General features: G+C 42.4%; 1 protein-coding gene and 1 long non-coding RNA gene across 2 annotated transcripts in view; one reads left to right on the plus strand and one right to left on the minus strand.

Moving 5' to 3' along the window:
* The window catches only part of SLC16A2 (solute carrier family 16 member 2), a 115,909-nt gene extending 93,957 nt beyond the window's left edge, over positions 1 to 21,952 (plus strand). Inside the window, exons 2-6 of the mRNA XM_025466215.3 lie at positions 8,021 to 8,165; positions 12,068 to 12,518; positions 13,501 to 13,644; positions 17,510 to 17,738; positions 19,423 to 21,952. Of these exons, the coding sequence (XP_025322000.1) occupies positions 8,021 to 8,165; positions 12,068 to 12,518; positions 13,501 to 13,644; positions 17,510 to 17,738; positions 19,423 to 19,643 (1,190 nt within the window). The 3' untranslated portion in view covers positions 19,644 to 21,952. The remainder of the gene's footprint in view (positions 1 to 8,020; positions 8,166 to 12,067; positions 12,519 to 13,500; positions 13,645 to 17,509; positions 17,739 to 19,422) is intronic.
* Positions 18,160 to 20,610, minus strand: LOC118353737 (uncharacterized). Its single transcript, XR_004813116.2, has 2 exons — positions 20,517 to 20,610; positions 18,160 to 18,394 (listed from the first exon to the last, which is right to left on the minus strand). It is a non-coding gene; the product is annotated as an uncharacterized LOC118353737 (long non-coding RNA).
* Positions 21,953 to 22,419: the final 467 nt, after the last annotated feature.

Raw genomic sequence — 22,419 nt, forward strand, 5'->3', positions numbered from 1 at the left:
TTCAAGAAGACGTCTCTCTGGAAACAAATGAGCTGGTAGGTGACATTTCCCTCTCTCACCCCTCAGCTTAAACACAGAGCCACCTTCAGAAATAGCATAGTGCTGACACTGCCTGCCAAACTTACATAAAAGTTCCACCATCCCTGTGCTCTGGTGGGACTACCCTTCTCAGTCATGCTTGCCTCAGTCCCAGTGCAGCAGGCCCCTCCCCTAGACGAGCACAAACCTCTACCCACACCACATCTCCTGACCAGAGAGTTCTGCAGGGCCTCAGTTCTGGTGGAGGAGGTGTCTGGTCTCATTTCATAAAGCAGACCAGAGGACACCTAGTTAAAACTTGCCACATTCAGACCAGGGACTAAACATTGCCCATAGCAGGCAAGCAGAACCTCTGCAAATTATTGGCTTGAGGATAGAGCAGTCAAAACATAATAGCAGAGCATATACAGAGCACACCAAAGACACTTCCTGAAGCACCAGGCCCTCGGCATTAATGACCTCTTCATAAGACCACTACTTTCTGGAGCAGGAGGCATAATGGGCTTTTCTAACACAAAGAAGGCAGAGATTTAGACAAAATGCAAAAATAAAGGAATTTATCCAATGATAAATTGAATGAAAGAAGAAGATAAGGCCAGAGATCTAAATGAAACAGATAAAAGTAATATGCCTGATGGAGAATTTAAAAGCAATAATCATATTGTTGCTTCATTCAAATTTCATATTGAATGAAAGAAGAAAAGGCCACAGCCAGAGAGTGAAGTGAAACAGATATAAGTAACATTCCTGATGGAGAGTTTAAAGCAACAATCATAAGGATACAGAGATCCTTTCTCAAGCCTAGGCTTGAGAAAAGAATAGAATACTTCAATGAAACCTTTGCCACAGAGTTAAAAGAATTCAAAAACAATCAATCTGAGATAAAGAGTACAATAAATGAGGTTGTAAATAAGCTTGATGCGATGAACAGTAGGCTATAAGAAGCAGAGGAATGAGTTAGTGGCCTGGAAAACAGAGTAATGAAAAATAATGAAGCTGAACAAAAGAGAGAAAGAAGAATTATGCAACATAAGGATAGACTTAGGCAACTCAGTGACTCCCTTAAATGTAATAATATCTGTATTACAGGAGTCTCAAAAGAAAAAGAGAGAAATAGGGAAGAAAATTTATTTGAAGAAATAATACCTGAAAAATTCTCTAATCTGGGAAAAGAAAAAGATATCTAGACCCAGGAGGCAGGGAGAACTCTCATCAAAATCAACAAAAGCAGGCCAACATGAAGACATGGTAATTAAATTGGCAAAATATAGTGATAAAGAAAAAAAATCCTAAGAGCATCAAGATAAAAGAAGGTTTTAACTTACAAGAAGAAACCCCTGAGGCTAGCTGGGGATTTCTCAACAGAAACTTGGCAAGCCAGAAGAAAATGGCATAAGTACTGAATGGAAAAAAAAATGTGCAGCCAAGAATACTCTATCCAGCAAGGCTATCATTTAAAATAGAAGGAGAAGTAAAGAGTTTCCCAGATAAAAACTAAAGGAGTTCATGACCACTAAACCAGCCCTGCTTTGAGCACAAAGGAGAGACCAAAAGTGATAAAAGCAAGAAAGGATCAGAGAAAATTTCAGAGAAAAAAAATGACAAAACAAGTAATAAAATGGCAATAAATACATATCTATCAATAATTACTGTGCATGTAAATGGACTAAACACTCCAGTCAAAAGACAGAGTGTCAGAATTAATAATAATTTTAAAAGACCCTCTACATACTGCCTACAAGAGACTCATTTTAGAACTAAAGATACCTGCAGACAAGTGAGGGGATGGAGAAATATTTATCATTCAAATGGATATCAAAAGAAAGCTGTAGTAGCAATACTTATATCAGACAAACTAGACTTTAGAACAAAGACTGTAATAAGAGACAAAGTAGGGCACCATGTAATCATAATAGGGGCAATCCAAAAAGAAGATCTAATAATTGTAAATATTTATGCACACAACATGGGAGCACCCAAATATATAAAATAAATTAATGACAAATATAAAGGAACTAATTGATAGTAATGTAATAATAGTATGGGAAATTAACACCCTATTTACATCAATGGATAAATCATCTAAACACAGTATCAACAAGGAAACAATGGCTTTGAATGACGCACTGGACCAGACGGACTTAACAGATATATTCAGAACATTCCATCCTAAAAGAGCAGAATACACAGTCTTTGCAAATGCATTCTATTTTCCAGAATAGAGCACATATTAGGTCAGAAAACAGGCCTCAACAAATATAAGAAGATTGAAGTTGTACCATGCAGCTTTTCTGACCAAAATGCTATGAAACCAGAAGACAAGTACAATAAAAAATTTGGAAAGACTACAAATACAATGAAATACTACTGCATACATATTAGAATGGCCAAAGTCTGGAACACTGACAACACCAAATGCCAGAAAGATGTGGAGCAACAAGAACTCTCACTTGTTGCCAGTGGGAATGTAAAGTGTTACAGTCACTTTGGAAGACAGTTTGGCAGTTTCTTACAAAATTGAACATATGATCTAATAATCGAGCTCCTTAGTATTTAACCAAATATGTGAAAAATGTATGTCCACACAAAAATTTGCACACAAATGTTTATAGCAGCTTTATTCATAATTGCCAAAATGTGGAAGCAACCAAGATGTCCTCCAGTGCAGTAGGTGAGTTGATAAAGAAACTGTGGTACCGCCACACAATGGAATTTTATTCATCACTAAAAAGAAATGAGTTATTAAGCCATGAAAAAGCATGGAGAAACCTGAAATGCATATTACTAAGTGAAGGAAGCCAATCTGAAAAGACTATATACTGTAGGACTCCAACTATATAACATTCTAGAATAGACAAAACTATGAAGACAGTAGAAGGATTGGTGGTTGCCAGATGTTGGAAGGGTGAGGCAGGATGAATAGGTGGAGTACAGGATTGTTAGGGCACTGAAAATATTCTGTGTGATACCATGATGATGGATATATGTTATTAACCATAAAATGCTATATCAAATATAAATTTAAACTTTCTTTGCACAAAAGCTACCTTCAAGCCCAGTCATCAGTTTTCATTGTATTGTAAATATTCAGAAGGGCCAAATAATCAAGAGTTCTAGTTGATTAAATGTCAGCAAGATGATTTAGTGAATGTAATATTTTCCTCTTTGACAATACACTAGAACTATTTTTTTTGGAAATTTTTCCAGAATAATACTACATACATCATAAATGAGATCTACCATTGGCATTTTCTGCTTCCCAGCTCTCTCTCCTTTTTTTTATAACATCAGATTTATTGAGGTATAATTTACATATGGTAACACTTTTTTATATGCTCAATAATATGAATTTTGACAAAAGAATACCATACTAGAATTAAAATATATAACATTTCATCACTCTAGAAAGTTCCCTCATGCTCCCCTGGAATGAATCCTCTCCCAACCCCCATCCCTCCTCTTGGTACCCACTGATCTGTTTTTCTGTCCCCATAGTTTTGCCTTTTCCAGAATTTTATATAAATAAAATCATTTCTGTCCGGCTTCTTTCACTTAGTGTAATGCCTTTGAGAATTGTTGAAGTTTTTGCTGGTATCAGGAATTTGTTCCTATTTATTGCAGAGTTGTATTCTATTGTATTAATGTATACCCACTTATCCATTTATTGGTTGATGTACAATTTGAGTTATTGCCAAGTTTTGGCAGTTATAAAGAAAGATGTTGACTTATATTCCATTGTGTATATATACCATATCTTCTTTTTAAAGAGATTTTATTTATTTATTCATGAGAGACATAGAGAGAGGCAGAGACACAGGCAGAGGGAGAAGCAGGTTCCATGCAGGGAGACCCATGAGGGACTCAATCCCCGACCCCGGGATCATGCCCTGAGCCAAAGGCAGACACTCAACCACTGAGCCACCCAGGTGTCCCTATACCATATATTCTTTATCCATTCATCAGTCAATGGATACTTGGGTTCTCTCCATTTTTTTGGCTATTGTAGATAATGCCGCTATAAACATCAGGGTGCGTATGTCCTTTCGAGTCTGTATTTTTGTATCCTTTGGGTCAATATCTAGTAGTGCAATTTGCTGGATCTTAGGGTAGGTATATTTTTAAACACTTTGGGGAACCTCCATACTGTCCTCCAGAGTGGCTGCACCAGTTTGCATTACCACCAACGGTACAAGAGGGTTCCCCTTTCTCCGCATCCTTGCCAATGCCTGTTGTTTCTTATGTTGTTAATTTTAACCATCCTGACAGGTGTAAGATGATATCTTATCATGGTTTTGGTTTGTATTTTCTTGATAAGTGATGTTGAAGATCTTTTCATGTGTCTGTTAGCCATCTGGATGTTTTTTTTAATGATAGAGTACAAACTGTGGGTTGACAGAGGGAGGTAGGTTTGGGGATGGACTAGATGGGTGATGAGTATTAAGGAGGGCACTTGTTATGATGAGCACCGGGTATTGTATGTAAGTGATGAATTATGAATTCTACCCCAGAAACCAATATCGCGCTGTATATTAACTACCTAAAATTTAAATAAAATTTTTAAAAATGAGAACAAAAACTAAAAAATGAGAAAATATGAACATCTAGGTATAGATTTTTGTGTAAACATGTTTTCCTTTATCTTGGGTAAATACCTAGGAATGGGATTTCAAAGTCATGTAGTAATTATATGTTGAACTTTATAAGAATCTGCCAAACTATTTTCCAAAGTTGGTATACCACTTTCATTCCCACCAGCAGCATATGAGATTTCCAGTTCTTCTACATCCTCCCCAGTAGAAGGAATTGCAATTTCTTAAAAACCTTTTTAGTGGGTATGTAGGGGTATCCCGCTGTGGCTTTAATATACATTTCTTGAATGATTAATGATATTGAGCATCTTTTCATGTGCTTGTCATTCATAGTGTGTGTGTGTGTGTGTGTGTGTGTGTGTGTGTAATGTTTGTTCAAATCTTTTGCCCATGTTTTAAACTGGATTGCTTGCTTTATTCTTATTGAGTTGTGAGAGTCAACTAACACTTGTGTTCTGGATACCAGTCTTTTATCACATGTGTTTGTTGTAAATACTTGTTCCAGCCTGTGGCTTGTTTTTTCATTCTGATAACACTATTTTATGAAAGGTAGAGATTTTAAATATTGATGAAGTCTAATGTATGTTTTTCTTTTATGGATCATACTTTTTGCTAATATCTGTGAAATCTTTACCTAAATAAAAGTCAGGAAGATTTTCTCCTATACTTTTTTTGTGTAAGTTTTTTAGTTTTAAGTTTTACATTTAAGCCTATGATCCATTTGCATTAATTTTTGTATATGGTGTGACTATTGGTATTTATACAGCTTTCTTAAATATTACTACATCTGATTATTATTTAAAAGAAAACTTGGAGGAAGGCACATCAGGAATTTTAAATCCCCATTTTACAGATGAGAAAACTGAGGGTTAGAGAAGTGCTGTGTGACTTGTTCAAGGTCCCACAGCTGATAACAGGTGAAATTGCAAGGTAAGAGGTAAAACTCTGATGAGAAAGTTCGGGTTTCCTGCTGTCCCAGGTCAGTACTTTTTTGAAGCCAAGCAGCTGGGGCTCAAGTTGGTGCCCCAGCAAAGCAAAGATTCCTTCCTGGTGGGGATCTGAGCAACCTATTAGGCACTAAGATAAGAGACATAGTGGAGTAGCTGTGATCTACCTCAGACTGCACTCCTCTGACCAGCTTGGGATTCCACAATTGAAGAGAGCCAGAAGCTGGCCTGGTACCTTGCTCAGGTGATACTCAGTGAATACTTTTTTTTTTAAGATTTTATTTATTTATTCATGAGAGACGCACAGAGAGAGAGGCAGAGACACAGGCAGAGGGAGAAGCGGGCTCCATGCAGGGAGTCTGATGCGGACTTGATCCCGGGACTCCAGGATCACTCCTTGAGCCAAAGAAAGGCACTTAACCGCTGAGCCACCCAGGCATCCCTCAGTGAATGCTTTTTAATGATGATGATGAAGACTTGGAACATGTTCAAAGGAGAGATCTGAAAGTAATTACTGAGTTAGAAATTAAAGCTAAAAAGAACGTTTTATTAACTAAGGAAACTAATATTATTTTGCCTAGAAAAGAGGCCCACGAAGAAACTTGTTAACAAGTTTTCAAAGAAAAAACCTGAAAAAAAAAAGAAAAAAAATTGAGCTTTCTTTCTGAGGGGTAAGCAAAGGGAAATGGGCTGGAAGAATCTAAGTAAAAAGTAAATTTCTTCTTCCCTGGTAAGGATTGCTATGGACACTTAAAAGCCCTTATAAGCAGAATAAACTCTTCTTATTTGAGTTTGGAGTCAGGGATTTCCCAAACATCGGCTCTGATGAAGGATTTCAGCATAAAGGTTACATGACCTCTTTCCTTAGAAATCTCTGGGTGGCTTCTAAATCTGCCCTGTGTTCTCATTCAATTCTAGGAGGACTTTGTGGAATTCTCTGCTCCTTAGTTTTAGCATCTTTACAGGACTGTTTCAGTGGCCAAAATAAAATTTACCTTAGCTCCTGAAGGCTTAATGCCCATGCTCCTTGACCCTGAAGCTAAATAGAACAGTGCTTAAGGCTATAAATCTGGCTTAGCATGCCTGGAAGGGCCTAAAATGTTGGCTAGTCCAAATCTGACCCCAATTCTTGAATCCCCTGTTTTATATATAGCATCAGCTTGCAAATCTCCAATTATGGAAAGCTTCATTCATCCCAATAGAAGACATAATACAATGAACTTTGGACTAGGAATAAGAAGAGTTGGGTTTGAGTCCCAGCTCTGCCATTAACTTGCTGTGTGATCTTTGGTAAGTCCCTTCACATTTCTGGACCTGTTTCCTTATCAGTAAAATGGTAGTGGAGGACTTTTCTTTTTTTTTAGTTTATGTTGGTTTAACTGCTGTAATGAATGGCCCTCAAAAATTCAGTGGCTTATAGGATAAGAAGTTTGAGAGACTCTTAATTATTGCATACAAACTGAGGGTTACTGGAGGGGAAGTGGGTGGGAGGATAGGGTATCTGGGTGATGGACATTAAGGAGGGCCCTTGATGTAATGAGCACCAAGTGCTGTGTTTTTTTTTTTTTTTTTGAGCACTGAGTGTTATATGCAACTGATGAATCACTAAACTCTACCCCTGAAACTGATAATACACTATATGTTAATTAGTTGAATTTAAATTAAAAAAAGTTTCTTCATTTCTAATGCAATGTTCAGGGAAGGGGTTCCAGATTGGAGAGGGAACTTTACTTCCCGTAGTTATCTAGGGGCCCAGACAGAACTGATGGCAGTTCTCCCAGTCTTAATACATTGCTTACAAGGTCACTTTGCAGTTGTAGCTCACAAGAAAGCAGAAATCTCATGAGAGTTTTTTATGGTCTAGGCCTGGGAGGGGATGTGGGTAACTACATGTTATTGGACTAGGAATAAGAAGAGTTGGGTTTGAGTCCCAGCTCTGCCACTAACTTGCTGTGTGATCTTTGGTAAGTCCCTTCACATTTCTGGACCTGTTTCCTTATCAGTAAAATGGTAGTGGAGGACTCTTCTTTTTTTTAGTTTATGTTGGTTTAACTGCTGTAATGAATGGCCCTCATTATGTAACTACATCCTATTGGTCAGAATTCAGTCATATGGTCAGACCAAACAGCCAAAGTAGCTGAGAAATGTAGTACAGACATGTGGGGACTAGCTAGAAGATCCCATCATATACTTGATCTCCAAAGGCTCCTTACCCCAGCCCTGAAGTTCTAGGTGTGTTTGTTAACTAAACTCCTGGTTCTCACATTGTCCTGCTCAAGTGTTATGAAAGGCACCTAACCTCTCTGACCATTAGGGACCAGCAGAATGGCAGTGAGGCCAATGCAGTGTTGCCTGTGAAAGGCCAGAGAAGAAGAACTGAGATACCAGCTGCATCACTGGGTACCACATTAAGCTAAGTTGTCTTTGTGCTTCTTTTCTCTGCAGCATGGGTAGGAGCCCTCTCAATGGGCATGATCTTCTTCTGTTCTCCCATTGTGAGTATATTCACTGATCGTTTGGGCTGCCGAATCACAGCAACTGCAGGGGCTGCTGTCGCTTTCATAGGCCTCCATACCAGCTCCTTCACCAGGTAAGGCTAGGAGTTGCTGGCTTTGCCCAAGGCTGAAGGCTGGCTTCTTTCTGGGCTTCAGCTAGGGACACTTCTCATTGCAGAATCCACTGTGGCCCTTTCCATGTAGGGCCCTCAGAGACCCTGCTTCTGAGAATAATTGTCTAATAGGATTCATCTAGGTAGGGTCTCCAGGACACATTGGTATACAATATCCCAAAGAGGACCCAAGAGTTCTAAAGTGGTGGGAGAAACCTAAGCTTGGGAGTTCATAAAGCTAGGCCTAAGTCCAGTTTTGGCCACAAAAATGGCTATGAAACAATTAATAAGTACCATTCCCCCATCTGGGCCTCAGTTTCTATATCTGCAACATGAGGGGATTAGACCAGATGGTCTTTTAAGGTCTCTTCCAGCTCTGCCAATATTCCCAATATGCTACACAACTTGCCTTCCTGGGAATGAGCTTCTGGAATGAATCCATGTGAAACACCTACCTTACAGGATTCCTGAGGGAATCTTATGTTGAAAAAGAAGTCAGCTGAACCCAAGGCTGTTTAATATTTCTGGCTTCTTTCCAGGTATTTTTGGCTGCCAAAATATGGATAATTTGGAAAAAAAATCATGTATTGGGCATGAGAAAGAATGTTTAGCAGCATCCTCCACTAGAGGTCTGGATCTAGCACCCAGCTACACAGTTAGGCCTAGACTAACCTCAGACTCTGGTCTGGTTGGTGCTACTGTCAAAACTTGGTAGAATCAGGCAAGAAGAAGGCTATAAGTTCATTCTCTGGTTTCTTTCTGCCAACCTCGCAGAAGCATGTCTGCAGGAGAAGGGAGAAATGAAACCTCCACCATGGCCTGAGGAATATGGGACTCTAAAGAAGTCTGTTGACTTTCTGCCAAAGACACTTTGGAAGTTATTATACCTCCTACTTCCAATCTGCCTGGGCTGGTATATGAGAATGCCGGCCTGGGGACATGGCTAACTTGTCAGAGACTTGCTTTCTGATCTTGGGTCACCAGAGAAGGACTACAGTTATACTCTCTAGGCCTAAGGTTCCATCACAATGGAGAGTAACTGTGTTCTGTCACAACTGGGCCCTGTGAAATGGAGCCAGCTTTCTGTATGACTTGAGCATTTCTGGCTACCCAGCCTACCTTCCAGCAGAGCTTGGATATGGCCTACAGTGATTTCCTGGCTTGACCCCATCCAACTGGGACAGAGGAGGGAAAAACCATGTCCTGCTTGGAATGTGCTCAACCCTCCTTATGGCAGCCCCTCTAAACCCTTTTAGGATCCCTCTAGTGGTTGGCCTCATTTGCCCTTAGCAAGCTGGTGCTTGGCCCCTTGAGGGAAGGAGCTAGGCCTCAGAAGTGGCTCTAGTCTCAGGACTGTTTTTTAAAGTTGAGCAGAGCAAAGTGTAAACAAATTAGCAACATACGGATCCTATTTATCTTCCAGTACACATGAGCTCAGTTGCAGGAGGGGAAGGAGCTTAGATGTATTTTTTTCTGGCACTCTTCTTTAGGCACATTGGAGTAGGCATTCTGTTCTCCAGCCCCAAAGCCCTTCCCCATCCCCTTTGCCTTTTCTGTAAGAACATCTTTAGAGCCAAGAAACTTTCTGAATGGCTTTATGTCCAGGGGAAAAATGGCTCTGCTTGTGGCTAGAGCTCTAAGTCATCCTTCCTGTTGTCTGAATCAGGGCTCTGAGTTTTTTTTTTAGCTGGCATGAGATAAGATAGAGTGTAGGCACTCTTGGCAAGCCTATGCGGGGGCTTCCTGTCTTGAGGCCCCAACTTTGGTAGAAATAGATCTACCAGACAGCACTCTGAAATAAATACCATGCTTTGCTTCCACTGGACCTCTTCTTGAAGATCTTCCTTAGACCTTCCTAATTCCTTTCCCTTAGACAAGGCCCCCAGACCAGGCCAATCCCCAAAATTCTGACAGAAGAGGAGCAGTTGGCTTAGCTATCTGTTCCAAGTGGAGGCAACCCCCTTTTAAAAAAGATTTTATTTACTTATTCATGAGAGACACACACACAGAGAGGCAGAGATACAAGCAGAGGGAGAAGCAGGCTCTATGGAGGGAGCCCGACGTGGGACTTGATCCCGGGTCTCCAGGATCACACCCCGGGCTGAGGGCAATGCCACACTGCTGGCCATCAGGGCTGCCCCCTTTTTAAAACTAAAGCTTTTGCTCATATCCAGTGAATGTAAGCAGATGAAAAGCAATATTGCCATTTGCAACAATGTGGATGGAGCTAGAGAGTATTAAACTAAGTGAAATAAGTCAGTCAGAGAAAGACAAATACCACATGATTTCACTCATGTGTCAAATTTAAGAAACAAAACATGAACATGGAGGGGGGCGGGAAATGAGAGAGGCTAATCATAAAACAGATTCTTTTTAAAAAATTTTATCTATTTATTTATGAGAGACACACAGAGAGAGGCAGAGACACAGGCAGAGGGAGAAGCAGGCTCCCCATGGGGCACCAAATGTGGGACTTGATCACCGGACTCTGGGATCACACCCTGAGCCAAAGACAGACGCTCAACCACTGAGCCATCCAGGAATCCCAGGTTCTTAACTATAGAGAACAAATTGATGGTTACCAGAGAAGTGGGCTGGGGGATTGGTGAAATATGTGATGGGGATTAAAGAATATACTTGTTGGGATAAGCACTGAGTGTTATAAGGAGGTACTGGATCACTATATTGTACACTTGTAAGTAATATTGCACCATATGTTAACTAACTGGAATTTAAATAAACACTTAAATAAAAATAAAAACAAATAAAAACAATGGTGATATAGCTGTCTTAGAACCATGAGTGCTAACACCACATCATCTCTATAACATAGGCCTAGTCCTGTGCTGTATGAGGACTGGGTCCATCTATGGGGAGCAACTGCCTGACCATGGAGAGTATTAATTAGTTAAATGGTCAGATAAGAACTATTGCAAAATATGTGGAGGCTTCAAAAAGAAAACAAAATTCTTCACTAGGTTGTGCCAGTATTGTCTAAGGGCAGATAGCTGGCCAACCTGACTTTTCCATGGCCCTTACTCTTCTGACATTTTGCCTTCTGTTACAGGGGCTTATGGCCACAGCAGAACCCAAGAGTTTTAAACCAGAACCTGTCTTACTTGGTCAGGCTCACAACTTCTTTGAGGCTCCACTTCCCATCAAGCAGCCAGGCTACTCTGGGAGGCTAATCCATATCATTCCCAGCTGCAGGAGCTAGGCTCTGGAACTTAAAGGGACTTCTTACTTCAGGATCCCCAGGGGGTCATCTAGGGTCTGGAATAAAGGGTCTTGGGAGAGCCAGACCTTGGGTAGGGCTGGGGATGAAGTGTCTCTCAGGAAACTACCAGCCATTTTCTGAAATATGAAGGGCTCTGAGCATAAAGAAATATAGTAGAGTCCCATGGATGATCTTGACCTTCCAGGATCTTGGCTCCTTGCAGAACTTTGTTGTTACTTGGGATAAAGCTGGCTGCCAGCCTACCCACGGTGTCTAGTGAGCAGAAGGTTAAACTGTTCTAACGCCCTGACTTACTCCTTATAGCCTCTTATCCAGCCATTGCATAGGTTGGTTCTGGCATTCTTTTAAACAATTCTCTCTGATGGAGTGCTATGATTCAAACTAGAGTCATGAAGATCTAAAGTCAAGTCTAAGCTTTGCTGATCCCCAGTTATGCTACACTGGTTAAATTACTTCTCTGAGCCTCTGTCTCCTCATCTGCAAAGTAGGGATTATAAAGTCCTGTTCTTTGTCTGTTCTGAGGGTCAGTGGTAAGTAGGGCTGTGGATTAATGATGGGGGTATGCAGGTCTCAGGAGGGTGACGGGAGAGGGCAGGTGGATTTCTGGTCAGGCTTCTGAGAATAGCTCTTGGTGTTTCTCCCACAGCTCACTAAGTCTGCGTTATTTCACCTATGGGATTCTCTTTGGTTGTGGCTGTTCCTTCGCCTTTCAGCCATCCCTCGTCATCCTGGGCCACTACTTCCAACGTCGTCTGGGTCTGGCCAATGGTGTGGTGTCTGCTGGGAGTAGCATCTTCTCCATATCCTTTCCTCTTCTCATCAAAACACTGGGAGCTAAGATCAAGCTCGCCCAAACCTTCCAGGTGCTGAGTACCTTCATGTTTATTCTTACGCTGCTTTCGCTCACCTACCGGCCACTCCTACCCAGTTCCCAGGATACCCCAAACAAGAGAGGTGTCCGCACCCTGTGCCAACGCATTCTGTCTCAGCTTAGAAAGTACTTCAACATGCGAGTATTCCGCCAACGTACCTACCGCATCTGGGCCTTCGGGATTGCTGCTGCTGCCCTTGGTTACTTCGTTCCCTATGTACACCTGGTAAGGAATACTACGAGGTGGACCCACTTTACCTCCATGAAGCTGCCCTTAGCCTGCCCGAAGTCCAGAGGGTGGGGTGGAGGACAGTGAAAGGGCAGAGCTGGGACCTTTGGAAAAAGAGACCAAACAATCTTTGAAGAGACCCAGAGTGGGAAAGAACACAGACTGACCTCAACAGGAAAACGATGGAGTTCCTTAGGCGAAAGCCCATGCCTGTGGTTTCCCCTGACTGATAAATATAGACAGGTTTTCAGGAGAAGATAAGCATCACTGGGATGGAGAAGACTGGCCCAGATGACTCAAGGATAGAGTTTCCTAAGAGTGTGTTCTATGGAACGCTGGTCTTTGTGGTCAAATGATTTGTTCAGGAACCAATATATAAAGTCTTTCTAGCTTCATATTGTGGCAGTCTTTTAAAGGTACCAAAAAATCCAGCAGTAAAAGAAACCCATTTAGCTTTGTTTAACCATTATCCACCCAAATTATACTGCCACAGAACTGTTAGTTGTAGTCCAGTCATTAGCTTCCATAGACCTCGTATTTCTTAAAACACACTTCTGGAAGTGTTACATGGAGGTTGGTGGATCTTCTCCCCTGGTGACCTGATGTTGCCCCATGTTATCAGTTTTGGGTCAGGAAATGGGGAGATTTGAGGGGAGCCCTTGGATTTTCTTAGTTGTTAAGGCTGTCTGTATTCTATCCTGCCAAGGCTTAGAAGGGGCTTGAAGATACCCACTCCCTTCAGCTATTGCTCAGAAGCCCAGAATCCAAAAAATCAAGGCATATGAAGCCTTTTTAGCAATTAGAAGCAACCAGAGAGCTTGTACTGGTTCTAAGGCTACAAAGTAGGGGGTTACAGGGGAGGGAGCTCTTGCCATGGTCAAGGAAAGTAAGCAGTAGAGGGTTTTGAATATGCCAACTGTTAACCAGTCAGCTCCTTTTCTTCCTCCTGTCCCTGGGGTCCTGGTGCTATGCTTTTCAGATGAAGTATGTGGAAGAGGAATTCTTGGAAATTAAGCAGACCTGGGTGCTCTTGGTGTGTATTGGGGCTACCTCAGGCCTTGGGCGTCTTGTGTCAGGCCGTGTCAGTGACTCCATTCCTGGACTTAAGAAGATCTACTTGCAGGTAAGTGTGACCACCTTGCCCTGACCACAGTGGTGTGGGGGGGGAATGTCCTGACACAGATGCTAGGTTACCTCCAGCCTTTGAGATAGAATGGTAGGTTGTGTCATTACCATTCCCTGGGCCCCACCTTTGACATGAACTTGTTGTTCAACATGGGAAAGTCAATCAAATTCTCTGAGCTTCAGTTTCCCTTGCTTTCAACCGAAGACAATCATCCTTGTACTGCCTCCTTCATCAAGATGGAGTGAGAATCCAATGAGAGTAGTGTGTAAATGGAACTAAGAACACTTTTAGAGAAAGCATTTATTAATAATGGCTCTTCCATATGAAATAGGGAAACTAAGGCCAGGAGTTAGATGCTGTCCCCATTGAGAATTGATTTCCTTGCCTCCTTATACTCTCTTGGAAGGCCTTGGGCATCGGTAGTACTGTGTGGCCCAGTATTTCTCTCCTTTAAGTCCAGGTTCAAGTCATTTACTTCTTATACTTCCAGAGTTACTTGTACCAAGCATTGGCTCTCAAATGCTATCTTCCTGATTGACAGAAAAAAAAAGTGCCAGAAAACACAACCCTACTTCCCCTCTATGGGACTCACTTTCCTCATTTGTGCAATAAGAATAATTCTTGCCTTTCTTATCTCACCTCACAGGTGAAGAACAAAATTTCTTTTGATAGGCGTGACCAGGGTTTGGGAAGTAAAAAATGTTATAGCCATGCAAGATTTTAATCCTTTGGACAGTAACACAGTCCCTCATATTGTGGAGAGTAGCCACCTAGATGTTAGAGAGGCCACTTTCTGTGTGAATTGAGCTCTGATCTGGCTTGAGACTACTGTTAAAGCTATCTGTCTTTGTCTACCTGGCAGCAGTATTGCCTTTCTGACCTTGTTGATGCTTTTTGTTCCTGCAGCTGGGTTAACCAGAAGGTACATGAATGTGGAACCCTGTGAAGGGGAAACAGCAGCCCCTCAAAACATGTGGCCACAAATAATCCATTAAAAAAGTGGCTGAGTTCTGAGTCTCCTGGTAAAGCCTTAAAAGCAATTTCAAGGGGCCCTGACATAGAAGGCATTTCTCTGTTTTCTGACAGCCCCAAGTGTTCTCTTAAATACTCTTAGATGTCTTAAACAAGAATATGATTACAGTTTTCTGTTGTGTTTCAGTCTAAATTTGCAAAAGCTGGTGAATCTGCTTTGTCAGGGCTAGGGGTGCCCTTATGGCTCATCCAATCCAACTTCTCATTACACAGAAATTGAGGGAAAGACTCATACAGATAGTCATGGCAAAATTGAATTGATATGTAGCACTTTTCTCATATTCCACTTTATGCTAAGTGGTCGGTGACAGAGCTGTGTCCCAGAGATAAGTGACTTGACTGAAGTCAACTCAAAAGACTGTGATTGAGATAAACCAGTTATGAAATTTTGGATTCCTGTGAAAATATCAGCAAATGCCTTATCTGGGTAGCTTTTTGCATAGGAGAATGTGTGGCTTTTTCAGCCTCTTCCATATGCAACCCCTCTAGTCTTCCCTGTCATTATCAGCTGCTCCAAGATGCTAATGGTGTTAGAAATCAGGGTAAACTAGCACTGGGCCAGGACTTTATCTTGAGGAAAAGGAGCAGCCCTTGCCTAGCCATATAGCTCATTTCTCACCACAGTCCCTAGGAGATAAATAGGGTCCAAGCAGCTTCTGCTTTCTATTGTGCAGAGGGAGTTCCAAGGGAGTTAGAGGCATTAACTAGTCAGAAGCAGAATTAGGCTTAGGGCCCAGTGCTTCTGCTGATCACTTCCTCTACCCACCCAACACTTTCTCTCCCCTTTTCCAGTCTTACTTAACCTAATGTTACCACTTAGAGTAATATAAAATAATCTTAGAATGTTATAGCTAAAATATATCTTTACTGATTGTAGTCCAACTCCTTCATTTTACAAATTGAGGAACTGAGGCCTAGAAAGGGAAAGTGACTTGGTTCAAACTCTTCTTGCTGGCAAATGTCTCAGGCAGAAAGCACAAGACATGGATAAAATTCTTTCTCTTGAGCTACTCAAGATAATCCATCACAGGCATTTGCCTCACTTTCTCCCTGGGTCAGATGCATTAAGTATAGGCCTGGGAGAGGAAAAGAGTGTATACAACTTCAGGTTCTGAAGAGATATCCACTAGACCCTGTAGTTCCTACTATTGGCAAAGACAGGTACATATATCTGGTGTCAAGCCCCTGGACAGTCTGCTAGAAAGAAATGGTGATAACCTGCAGGACAGCCTCACTTTGGGCCAATCCTTGATGTCTGATTCTCAGTTCAAAGAGGGATTTTTAATTTCTAAACTTGGCAAGGCCTCATGGAGGGTGTTAAGGGCAGCTAGATACAATAGGTTTAATTAGAGATGATTGAAATCAGTTAATGGGGTCCTTTGTGTTGTGTAATGGTATTAACTCTTAATTGCCATACCATTATGGCTTGGTTGATAGGTGGGTCTGGTTTTTATCTTATCGTTGTACATGAATCTCTTAGAGGTGAAGCTGGGATATCAGAGTTCTTATTCCTAGATTCCAAAACAGCCTTGGAAAAGTTCAAAAGTCATCCAATGAAGAGATTTCCTCAGATGGCTCAGCCAGGACATTTCTTATTGTTTATAAAAACCAACTGACCAAAAAAACAAAACAAAACAAAGCAAAACAAAACAAAACAAAAAACAAATAAACAAAAACCAACTGACCATCCTAACAAATCCACTGCCAGTTATAACACAGAAAATCTTTAGGGCTTGAAAGAGCCTTCCCTCCTACCCACCCCATCCATGTGGTCATGTGATGGCTTACCCTTCCTGGGTAAGTTTGCTTGCCTGTATGTGAAAGACTAGAAAATCCTGAATCCTATCAAGGACTTCGTAAACAGATCAGGTCTTAGCCCTGACCCTGGGATGACCTGGCTCTGCTGACTAGAGTGGGTGGAAAGGGGTTTATTTCTCTGCCTGCACCCCAGGTCTTCAGTCTGGCTCACTGACACAGGTTGCAGATGACCTTAATCAAAAGACCAGTTGCTCTTCTCTCTGTTCAGTGGGAAAAAAACAGCTCCTGGAAAGACAGTTTCTTTGATTTGAAGTCATTTTGCTTATCCCCAAGAAAGCCTGGTGGCTAGTCAATGCCCCTGAGCTGGCTTCAGGCTCCCTAGAACCACTCCTAGTGTCTTAGTTCTCCTTAAAGTCCCCTTTATTACCTTTATATGGTGCCCAACCAAGTCCAGAGGACCTCCACAGCCATGCTATCTGACATGGGTGGCGTGTCCCGTGTCCTAAATCATAAGGAACCCAAGTGAACTTCCCAATGGTTTATGTCACGACAGTGTGTTTTCTAAAAGCAGCCATGCACATAAATAGGCACTGGGTTCTTCCTCACTTCAGGAAGCTGTGCCTTCCATTCATGCCCCCATCTGAACATCATTCAAGTTCCCTTCCTCTTAAGATATCTTACTTGGATCTGAGAATACCAGCATGGTCTGATTCCAGACCTTAATGCCTGGGACAGCCAAACACAAGATCAGAAAAACAGCAATTTCCTTTAGCCTGGAATCCAGTGAAAAGACGACTTCTTAATTACAGGGGCTATGTCCCCTAACTTAAAAAAAAATCTTGATGGAATCACTGTTAAACAGGGGCTGTCTTAAAAATCTTGAATCCTTCAGTGCAGCACTTAGAAGGGGCCTAAGTAACCAGATAGCCTAACTGCTCTCTCTCTCTCTCTCTGTTGACACCTCCATCCCAGTTTATAGATGGTAGAAATGAAACCCTAAGAAAGGAGATATGATTTGCTATGTGGTCTTGACTGACAAGCACAACATGACCTAAGGCCTTTGCTCCTCTAGGTCATCTCCTTCCTGCTCCTGGGCCTGATGTCTATGATGATTCCCCTGTGCCGGGGCTTTGGGGGCCTCATCGTTGTCTGCCTCTTCTTGGGCCTGTGTGATGGCTTCTTCATCACCATCATGGCCCCCATCGCATTTGAGCTGGTGGGCCCAATGCAGGCCTCACAGGCAATTGGCTACCTCCTTGGCATGATGGCCCTGCCGATGATTGCTGGGCCCCCCATTGCAGGTGAGGCTGATATTACAGGGAGGGCATGAGTGGGGGAGTCCTGTCTTACCTGGGCCCTAGCAATCCTGAGCACCTTGGCTTGAAGTCCCTTTCACTCTTATTCTCTATTTAAGAAGCCTTGTTAGAGTGCATGAAACCCTTTACCACTATTGATGGAACCCCTTACCACTATATTTAGTATACATGCATGGATTCATTTTTTTGAGAATGGGCTTTTCATGGCTGTTTCCATGGGGTTTTATTTTAGACAGCCTAGCTGATTCCAGGAGGATAAAGAAATGAGTTTCATCTTCTTGATCTTTCTGTTGGTCCAGTATCTTTCTCTCTCTCTCTCTCTCGCTCTCCTCTCTCTCTCTCTCTCTCTCTCTCTTTCTCTACGTCTATCTCTATCTCTTTATAAAGGTAATTATTTGCAAGGTAGTTGTGCAGAAAGAGAAGAGAAAGTGGATCCTAGCTTTATTAAGACTTACAGACACACCCCTTCTTCTCTATTGGCTTCTGAACTGAGCCTGTAGAAGAGATTTGATTAAAGTCAAATCCTAGGACCGGGCCAGTGAGGCTTACTTCCAGCAGGTAGCAGGCAAAAATGTTGGCTTGCAGTCTTTCAATACTCTCAGTTTCCTTCTCCACTCTCCAAGAAGAGCATTGTTGATACCCTAGGGAACATGGGAAACAAGAAAAAACAATGAAAAGAGAACTTCATTTCTTTTCTTTAAAATTTATTGCAAATATTGATTTATATCTCTAGGCTGGCCAACTGGACTAATTCAACAAATATCCCTTGAACGCCGATTCTGTGAAAGGCATTGTAAGGGCATGTAATGCTGTGTGATAGTGACAGAAGATTCCACCCATGCCTTTGTGCAACAGCCACACTATTCACTAGGGAAGGGGAGCCTCTATCCAGTCTCTGATCCCAGAGGTGGAGCCCAGAATCCACCTGTTTTTCCATTTTGCTTACCATCTAAGCAGCCCAAAGGCTTATTTTCCTTTCCTCAGTAGTATTTCTGGGCTCATTTTTCCTATGAGGTACCCCACATTAGCTTCTGAAGGCAAGCAGGGGAGTTCTTGCATACCACGCCAGCCATATTCATGGTATTGGCAACTTATAGAAACCCAAAGGAGCCAACCATATCTGTAACTGGGATGAAAAATACACATATAGCCTTCTCTTAGGGTGAATGGAAACTTCAGAGAGAGGGAATTTCAGAGAAAGAGGAAATAGGAACTTAGCTGAGTTGTTCCACAAGAACACTCTAGTCTAAGTTGGGAGTTGGAGGGTATATATCACTATGAATCAAGGCAAGACCTGGCCATCTTCTGTGGAACTCTTTTAAACTGGGTTCCCTCCTAACTCCATACCTAGGAGTGACTAGAAGTTAAGCTGTAGCTTCATGAAAGTAAAAAATGGAGAATTTTAAGAGAAGCTTCATTAGCCTCTTTCATAATAGGCATTAACCTCAAGGGCCTGCAGCCCCATTATCTCAGGGAGGAGCCACCTGACTTTGTAACAGAGCTTTTATTTTTTACATTAGGAATGTTTGAACTGAAGGGGCATTTGGGTCAAGGTAGTGCAGGCCAAGGTTCTCTGGATGGGCATTATTATGGTCCCTAAATGAGGCAGAGAGCACCTTTGGGCAGGAGAGCAAAGCTGAACTTGACTTGTCTTTCTTGACTGTTTCAGGCCTACTCCGCAACTGTTTTGGAGACTACCATGTGGCCTTCTACTTTGCTGGTGTGCCCCCCATCATTGGGGCTATAATCCTCTTCTTCGTCCCTCTGATGCATCAAAGGATGTTCAAGAAAGAGCAAAGGGATTCCAGCAAGGATAAGATGTTGGCCCTTGATGCAGACCCCAATGGGGAGCTGCTGCCGGGATCCCCCATCCCTGAGGAACCAATCTAATGCATTTTCCTTGCCATTGTATGCTCCTCCCCAACCCTTTGCCTTCACCCCACTCTGCTCAGCATTTACATTTTTGCCATCAGCACACTTGTTCTCAAACATGCACACACAGCAGTTCAGCCACCTGACCAGCCCCTTCGAGCCAAAGCTCCTGTTAAACTCATTAACCAAATTCTCCCTGTGAATGCCTTTAAACTTGCTAGGGTCCTTCTCTCAGGATCTAGGAAAGCTTGGGATCTCCCTGGCCTTTGGAACATCTCCACATACTTTCTAACACCTGGAGATGGTACCTACTGGCCCCAGCTTGCTAGTTACCCACTAAAAGCAACTTCCAAAGGTGCTATTGTGTCCCTAGGAGTCTGGTGGGAAGACCCAAGCCTCTGTGTGCTCAGGAGTTCCTTGCCATCTGTCCTTGGGGGCCATTGGTAACGGGGCAGAGAAAGGGCAGAGAGGTAAAATCAGACAAGGAGACTTGTTTAGTCTCAGAGCTTCTGAGGGCTGTGGCTTCCCAAGAGCTGTGGGTGACATTACTTTACAAATGTACAAATAGTCTCCCCATCATACAGTTGGTTAACAATCTGCCTCCTTCTTCTTTTCTTCATTTTTTTCCTTTACTCCTTCTTCTTCCTTCTCTTCCCCCTCTATTTCTTTTTGATTGTCACGGATGTATGGGTGCTTGAAGACAGAGGGACCTAGAGCTTGGTCCAATCAGCCTCACCTTGGCCCAGCCCACCCCTAATATTATCATCAATTCCACTCATCTCAGGCTGAGCTTTACATCTCACTTTTTGGCTCAAGCTGCTATAGTTATAAACTGGAAGAATAGAATATCACATAGGGAAGGGGCCTTAAATACCATAAGGTTCCACTCACTGATTTTTACAGATTTCCCAGGCCAGTGCATTAACCTGCAGGCACTTCCAGCTCCCCATCTGTGTATTCACCTGTCAAAATGCGAAGAAATTACTTTCATCTCAGCAGGCAGAGGAGCGACTGATGACGGGGAAGGGCATGGTTGGGGGAGGGGCAATAGTTATTGACCTGGCAAAGGACCAACTCCTCCATTTCTCATTAGTCATGATAGGTTAATCTTTCCACCTGGGGCAGGGCAGGAAAGGGACTGTTTTAGGGAAAATCCCATTCCCTACCTGGATCCCCAAAAGGTAGAAGTGGTAGCTGCATGTAGGATTTAACAGTTTCTTTTAGAAAGAGGAAATCTTAACCTTTACCACCCAGTATGTCTCCCATGCTGGGCATCCTGAGCCACTCTGGACATTAAAGGTGCCAGGAAAGGTAGACTCTGGACCATCTTAATCCCCCTGAAATAGGTGCCAGATGCTTACCTATGTTCAGATTTTGGGCAACACTCTTGCTGAAGAGCATTTCCAGCCAGGCTGTGTCCAAGTTAGCTCAACTCACCTCCTTAGGAGCTCAGTCTCTCTCCTTACTTGGTCTCTTTGTATTTCTTTCTCTCTATTCTGGGCCTTTGTCTGTTGTGCTCCTGTTACCCTAATTTTTTTTATCACCTTCTTATCAGGCATCCTTGGTTGTTACTTGGAGCTAACAGTGACTTGCCACCCTAACTCAGAGCATCCAGGGTCAGGAGGATGAGGAGGTTCCCTATGAGGGGCTCCAAAGAAAATAGTGGTCCCTAACCATAACATTTTCCATTACAAACAGGCAGCTGGGGCATGGTTGGCTTATGATGGCCTCATTCAAGGCCAACGTCCTGCTTTTATTAACTTCCCAAAGGAAAACTCACTGGCTCTTAGCCCTGTGGGTAGTAAGGGACCTAATTATCCTCCTGGCTCAAATAGCATGGGACAGGGGAAGCTGGGCCCCAGGAGCCTTGTAACTCCAAGGAGAGACCATTGAAAATATTGGAGCAACAAAACCCCTGCTCCCATTTCTCCTGTCCCTCCCCCACCAAGTCATAGGAGGGCAGTCTCCAGGGCCTCCTTTGTTGCTCAAGGTGAAGATAGCTCTTAAAAATCAGGCTGCCAACCACTTCTCTCCAGATGAAGGAAAGACATTCACAGGTCCCAAATCTGCCCTATCAGTTATCACATAACATAGTTGGGGTGTCAGTTTATTTCTTCCACATATGTGCATGTACATGTGTGAGCTTGTGTGCTTTTGGAGAGAATGTTGGTTGGTGAACGCAGCTCAGTATTAATATTTAGGGTATGATGCAGCCTCTAATGCAGCACAGTTAAATCTAGGAGAACGAACAAAATTTGGGAGCTTGAGATCTGAGACATTTAAATCCTCAAAAGGTTTGGAACAAAATAAACAGATCTAAAAATCTAGATTTGGTGTGTGTGTTGCCTATAGGGTAAAATAGTTTTAATCTAGTTAACAGTGGGAAGTTTGGCTTCAAAACTGAAATCTCATTTCAAATAAAATTTCGGCCAGGGTCTTTACTCTCTGTGAGAGCAGAAATTGGAAAAGGAGCTATATATAAAAGGGGCTTGGAGACGGATGGACTATTCAGGATTAGATTTTTAGGGAGCCCTGAAGTGGAAAAGTAGTGACTTTACAAGATGAGAACACAGTAGCTGAAGCCAAGTGGAGGCCTTACCAAGGCTACCACCTTGCTACATACATGCCATGTTGAGAATGGACAAAGACCTTAGCAACAATCCATTTTAATTCTCTCCCTTGTTATCTATGGGAGAATGTGAAGGGACTGGTATAGCTGAGTAACAGCCAGACAGCAACAGACCCTGGAATTGAGGGTGATGAAGGAGAGAGACCTACAACAAATGACAAAGCT

The sequence above is a fragment of the Canis lupus genome, chromosome X (genome assembly GCF_003254725.2).
Source record: "Canis lupus dingo isolate Sandy chromosome X, ASM325472v2, whole genome shotgun sequence".
NCBI lineage: Eukaryota > Metazoa > Chordata > Mammalia > Carnivora > Canidae > Canis > Canis lupus.